Source organism: Hippopotamus amphibius, chromosome 4 (genome assembly GCF_030028045.1).
Source record: "Hippopotamus amphibius kiboko isolate mHipAmp2 chromosome 4, mHipAmp2.hap2, whole genome shotgun sequence".
In the NCBI taxonomy this organism is placed as follows: domain Eukaryota; kingdom Metazoa; phylum Chordata; class Mammalia; order Artiodactyla; family Hippopotamidae; genus Hippopotamus; species Hippopotamus amphibius.
Window position 1 is genome coordinate 74,816,415 of NC_080189.1, and position 6,978 is coordinate 74,823,392.

Below are 6,978 nucleotides of genomic sequence, written 5' to 3' on the forward strand. Positions count from 1 at the left end.
GCCTACGATACTAATCATATGCTAAGACCAATGGCAAAAACAAAAACAATTAAGCCTTCTTCAGTTACTTTGCTTTGCTTTTAATTCCTCCCTTCACTGGAGAAATTTAAAAACACTTTCTTATAAACATCCACAATAGATTTTTCTCAGGTGTCCATTTTCAGGAAGTCTTTCAGAAATCACCAAATGGCCAAAGTGAACATTAGTGGCTCAGTCTTTAATGTGCCGCCAGACCCAGGCAAGTGACAGCGTCAAGGGCTCAGGCACCACCGACCACCCCAGAAGCTGGACCCCGGCCGCTTCGCGTCTCCCAACTCCTGGGTTGGCCCAGCACCCAGGTGAAGAGAAGTAAACACCAGCCAAAGATAAGGTGGAAGCAGTCACTCAGAGGCGCTCACAAAAGCAAAAAAAAAAAAACAAAACCCAACCCTCACACAAAGCATCTCTCGGGCTCCCACAAGCTGCTTCCTTCCCTTTCTAAAAGTTTTATTTTTAGTTCGTTTGAAAAAGTTTTTATTGCTTACCTCTGAATAAAATATGCATATTCATTACTAGAAAGTAGAGAAAGTGCTTTCAAAAAGTAAAAAAGAAAACAGAACCGAAGTCCACATTCCCACCACCCACTGTAAGATTTGGGAGCTCATTAATGAGATTTGTAAGACCTAGTTAAAACCATAATGGGTAACTGGGATAGTGCTGGATATACGATTTGGGATCTTGAATCTTTTTTTTAACCTGGTCTAATGACGCTGCCAGTTCCCCCAAACGGTTACAAGTTTCTTGAAAACTTTTACAAAAGTTCTAGAACAAATACAAAAGCAATTCCTTTTAAACTCCATTATCCAAGTTGAACTGGCCCGATTCTCGACTATGTATTTTAGAAAATTACACTTAAACTTACTCATCTCTGTGCCAAATCCGGAGAAAGTGGGGGGTGCGCACCAAAAAAAGCTTCCCGCTCCCCCGTCCCACGAGCGCCGCAAACGCAGTCGCTGCACCCCTGAGGCCTCCCCGCCCGCACTGCCCTCGAGCGCGTCCACTCCTGGGGTTCGCGGCCGCAGCAGCCCGGCCTGCGACCCCCCAAGCCCCCAGCCGGCCGGCGGCGAGGCCCGCGGGCGGGGGCACCCGGCCTCTGCGCTCCGGGTGGCACGACGGTAACCCACCGCACACACCTGCGGGGCGCGCCCGCGCCAGCGTCGGCGGGACTGGGCGCGCCCGATCCACAACGCGGCAGCCGGCAGCCGAGGGCCACGTTTCCAACCCAAGGCGGGGCGCAGGGCCAGGCGCAAAAGGAAGGCAGGCCGTGGGTGCGTCCGGGCTGCGGCGGGCGGCCAGACCCTCACCTGCGAGCGAGTCGCCAACGCCATCCTTCCCCGCTGGGCTCCGGCCTCCTCCCAGCACGCGGCTAAGGGAGCCTGGCTCGCCACGGACCCGGCGCACGGAGAACGCTCGCGGCCGCGCAGCGCGCTCGCTCCGCCCGGAGCTCGGGCGGGCCGGGGGAGGGGCGCACTCGGCGCCCGGGACAGGGGGAGTGCCCCGCACCGCCCACTCGGCACCGCCGCGCCAGCCCGCGAGGCTCCGCTTACAGAACCCACACTTTGCGACCCGTGAACTTCGCTTTGCAGGCGGCGCGAGAGGGGCTGCGGCTGGGCGCCGCCAGAGGTGGCTACCAATCTGGGGGCGCCCGGATCCCCCCTGCAGCGGAGGGAGGGAGTGGAGCCGTCCGGCCGGGTTTCGCGCGGGAGAAATGAGAGGGGGCAGTCCCGGCGCAGCCTCCAGCTGGCACGCCCGGCTGCGGCGCCCGCCGAATCTTTGCAGGGTTTATTCCAGGTAGAACCCTGGAGCGCAGAGCCGCTGCTGCAATCGGCGTCTCTGCTCCGGGAAAGCATTTTAGGGCTGCCTCAGAACTCGTTCTGTTTTGCAGTTGTAAAGGGGCGGGGTTCTGACGCCTCTCAAAACACTTGCTTCAGGGTTCACTTTGCAAAACTAGCAACCAAGGCCCCCGGGGGTGGGGAACTGCAAACCCTCCTGGAACTTTAGACGGTCTGTTCTATACCACTGTACACGTAGGCATCACTAGACAGAAAGTTTTAGAGTTCAGGAAGGCTGATAAACAAATATTGGCTGAGCACCTACTGCTGTGTGTCAGGCGCTGTGTACACAAACTGGAACAAAAAACGGGCTCCTGCTCTGTTGGAGCTTACAGTCGGAATCAGCCACTGACATGATATAAATGTACTAGAGGTAAATAAGTGTAATAATATAATTAATTTGATTAATAAATTAACAACGGATTCAAATAATACCTTTAGTTAATAATGGTGATAAGTTCAGTAATAGGATGCAAATAAATGTAAATTTGGAGTTATGATAGATGCCAGGAGGGAAAAGGTAAGTGGTACTGTGGTGGTGTAAAACAGGGGGACTTAATTTGGCACAGGTCACGGAAGACTTCTTAAGAGTTCAGAGAGGAAGAGTGAAGAATTAAGTGGGTGGAGGTGTTGGAATACTTGAAATAAGTACTGCGGAGGGTGGTAGATAAATTATACTGAAATTGTAGCAGGTTTGCTATAAAACTTCTCTAAATAGTTGACTCTACAGATATTTTGTATTAATACTATATTTTTTTGGACCCTCCTACACTGTTGGTGGGAATGTAAATTGTTGTAGCCACTACAGAGAACAGTATGAAATTTCCTTTAAAGACTAAAAATAGAGTTACCATATGCTTCAGTAATGCCATTCCTGGGCATATAGCTGGGAAAACAACTATGATTCAAAAAGATACATGCCCCCCATGTTCACAGCAGCACTATTCACAATAGCTAAGACATGGAAAACCCAAGTGTCCATCAACAAACGACTGGCTTAAGAAAACGTGGTGTATATATATACATACACACACACACACACACCATGGAATATTGGCCACAAAAAGGAATGAAATTTTGCCATTTGCAGCAACATGGATGAACCTAGAGAATATCATACTAAGTGAAGTAACTCAGACAAAGACAAATACCATATGATATCATTTATATGTGGAATCAAAAAATGATATAAATGAACTTATTTACAAAACAGAAATAGACTCACAGATATAGAAAACAAACTTATGGCTACCAAAGGGGAAAGGGGCGGGGGATAAATTAGGAGGTTGGGATTAACAGATACACACTACTATATACAAAATAACCAACATGAACCTGCTGTATAGCACAGGGAACTATATTCAATATCTTGTAATAACCTATAATGGAAAAGAATCTGAAAAAGATAGATATATAGATAGATAAATATACATATAAAGTGAATCACTGTGCCATACATCTGAAACCAACGCACTGTAAATCAATTCTACTTCAATTTTACAAAAGGAAAGAAAAAAATACTATATCTTGGGGGGAGAAAAACCCACAACTTTCCACACTATAGAATTCCCAAAGTTGTTATAGATTAATCCTTTTTTACTTGGAATAATAAGTATTTATACGCTAGTGCGAAGACTGAATTGCATTTGTGATAGCAGAAAATCCATGGACATGAGGCAGTTACAAGTTTGTTCTGTTAAGCTTCTCAGATGATTCTAATGAGCAGGTATGTTTGAGAACCGTTGCTCCAGTCTAGCTTGGTCATTTGCAAAGTGGGGTCTTAAGACCAACAGCGTCAGCATCACCTGAGTTCTGGCAAAGAAATGGAAATTCATGGGCTTCATCCCATACCTACTGAATTGGAAACTGGGGGTGGGGCCCAGCAATCTGAGTTCTGATCACCATCCAGGTGATTCTGATCCTTGCTTGAAGGACCACTATGGTTGTAATCCAAAGTCAACAGCTCACCAGCTGGGTGACCTTGGGACTAATCATTGAGGTTCCTCTTATCTGTAAAATGAGGATACTGCATACCTGCCCAACCCATGCAACAATATTTCTACAAAGATGAACACATGTAGTATCAGACGTGATTGTACTTTGAAAAGGCTAGAGTGGTGGACAGTTGTGAGTAGTATCAATAGTGACAATCCTTCCATTTATTGAACACTGACCATGTTTCAGGAACTGTTTATGCATTCTCTCACTCGGTCATTGCCACAAACGTGTGATGTACATAATCCTATCCTCATTTTTCAGATGAGGAAACTGAGGCTTTGAGGGCTTAAAAAACTTGCTCATGGTGACCTAGCAGAGCCAAGCTAGAACCCAGATGGGTCTTACTGCTAAGCTCTACTCTCCCCTTTGTGCCTTAATTCTGGTAGCTTGGTGTATGGGGGAGGGAGAGTGACCATAGTGGGAGAAATTCAAACTTTAGTTAAGAAAATGGGAACCAGGTTCCTTTTGTACTATCATCCCAACCTACTTATTTACCGTGCCTAGGATTCTGGTTTCTTCTCACCATTTGTTTCTCACAGTAGTTACTTTAACACGTGGACGCCACTTTTTGCAAGTGTTGACAAAAATAATCGATGAGCAATAGTAAGAATAGAAAAGAATTCTATTTGAGCCAAACTGAGGACTATAGGCCAGAAGCCCATTTCCCAGATTATTCTGAGAAATTGCTCCAGAGAAGCAGAGTTTTTAAGCATTGTTTTGTATCTTGTCAGAACAAGGAACATTAAACAAGTCAGGGATACATTTTTCCAAGGGTTCAGAAAAAAAAAAACCACACCAGACCAGCATGTACACATACAGCATGTACAGTGTGGGCCTTGGCACCTGCGAAGGGAGTCATCATCAAAGGAGTACTAGCAGTGGCATTCCAGGAAGAAGGCCATTTACCTCTGGTCAGGGTGCCCTTTTGTTTAACAATTAAAGCAGAGTTACAAGGTATGTTTGATAGGTCACAAACAGGCTATTTTAGTTAGCATAAAATTCAAGTTAACTCATGTATAAGCCCGAATGACTTCCCCATACCTCAATACATGAAAATTTCTTTCATCTCAAGTATTCCTGTACTCTTTTCAAGAGTCCTCCCCTCACCCTACCACACACACCTTGTCTCTCTTTTCCAAAATCTACACACGGTCAGAACTTTAATGTGGCTAAATCGTCCCAGATGGTTGCTCTCGGCTGATAATCTGATCACCGTGTCTTTCACTGCTTTCGGCACAGACCTACTTATGATGTCTTTGATTCTTTTACAACTTTTGAGTCCAAATGAGCTCCTGGCCTTGCTTACTGGAGCCCAGCACCAGGAAATTTCTGACAGCATAAAATTCAAGGTCTAATCTTAAGACTAAGTAATGAAAGCAATGACCATAAATTCCCAGTTGGGCTCAGGAAACAGAGTACAACAGGACTTGGGCTCTTCTGACAGTTACTTCCAAAGCAAATGGTATCAGTGTATGAAATATGGATAAGAGGTCATCTACTCTGAAAGCATGTTAAGGATGGCTTGTTACAGAATGTCATTTTGCAAGCACAGCCTTACCATACTCCTCTTATAAACAGGAGATGCACTGTTTCAGTCAGACTCCGACCAAAGAAGCTGAAATGTTATATTTTGAGCTTTTTTGTTTTTTAAGAAAAGCAACATACCCGCTTCCTTGTCTCTTTCCTACAATTGCTCCCATTCCATCTCTCCTCTCCACTTTCTTCCTAAACACTCCAAACTGTCAAGCATTTTATCTACCAGAGTTTGCAGTTCTCCAAGGGGCTCAGGAAAAGCTGAGAGGATTTCTTATGTAAAGAGACATCATTTTTGCAAATACTTAGGAAAGTTGGGAAAAGTGGTAGTCAGAATCTATTATACTTGAAACTTGAAACATGCTTCCCCCATCGTAGGAAGAAAAGCAAAACAAACAGAAACCAAGAGAACAATAATAATAATCTAGGGAGTTCTACTTTCCAGAAACTGCTCATGTTCTATAAACTATTAGTGCCTGGAATGTACTCATGGCCTAAAAACCATGTCCTGAGAAAAGGTAAAACAGTGTTTACATTACAGCCAAAAAGAGAATTCACCCACAATGTTGAAACTGAAGGAAAAAGCAATGCAAGCAAACCATTTACTTGGCATCATAAATTCATCTTTTGCTTTCTACCACACTCCCGTTTTTTTAAAAAAAGCGAACTAAGCTATTGAAACACAGTAGGCAAAAGTCACAGGCTAAAATCTGCAGTTTTTGAAGTTTATTAACTTCTGGGTAAAAGTGTAAGTGCTTGAAAGCATTTAGGTGTCTTTGACCCTCATGAGATCTTTTAACTGAAACCCTAGAACTGAGCCAAAACATTTGTGCTAACAGCTTCTGCTCCAGCATCTTGATGGAAAGACCCCTAACACAGCTGTTGCGCAACCTTGTTCTTCCGTATTTCAGCTGGCATTTAGTAGTCACTGGAGATCTCTAACACCCTCCCCACACACACACACACACCCCTCCCACTTAAAGATTCAAATATATGACATAGTGTGTGGTTCTGTGGCAAATATCCCATCTTTGAGTAGATTGCTTTTTTTGTTCTGTCTGGGGACAGAAATAGTATTGAAATACACCTCTCAAAGTGTCATTTTTAGTTGAAATATATACTGAAATCATTGTAGATTCACATTGATGGGGTTCAGAACAGACCATTCCAAATATGCCACTTTGGCATATTATTTTGAATTAAAGTTACTTAAGAAATAGCCAGTCCAAGAAGAACACTTGGACCCTCCTTTGTCCCCCCTGAGAGCAAGAAACGAAACTCCCATGGGAGGGAATCCTCCCTACTCATAGGATGAAAGGCATCCTTCCATCCAGACCCAGGGAAGGGGCAGAGGAAGCTGTGCAAACAAACTTTGTTACTTCTTTATTAATTTGCTACTATAAGCCCAAACCCTTTTGTCTTGTCAAATCTACACAATTGATTCTTTATCTAAAAAGGTATGTAAACAGGCTGCTTCAGTCACTTCTGAAGTGCCATACCTATGGTACCTAGGTACACAAAAAAATTAAATTTGGGTTTTTTTCTTCTGTTAATCTGTCTTTTGTCAACTTAATGA

General features: G+C 44.4%; 1 protein-coding gene across 4 annotated transcripts in view; it reads right to left on the reverse strand.

Annotated features, from left to right (window-relative positions):
* The window catches only part of CDCA7L (cell division cycle associated 7 like), a 42,069-nt gene extending 40,595 nt beyond the window's left edge, over positions 1-1,474 (reverse strand). For 3 of the 4 annotated variants that reach the window (XM_057731722.1, XM_057731721.1, XM_057731720.1), the window contains exon 1: positions 1,344-1,474. In XM_057731722.1, coding sequence (XP_057587705.1) covers positions 1,344-1,367 — 24 coding nt within the window. In that variant the 5' untranslated portion in view covers positions 1,368-1,474. The other variant, XM_057731725.1, reaches the window with a different exon arrangement.
* Between the last annotated feature and the right edge of the window lie 5,504 nt (positions 1,475-6,978).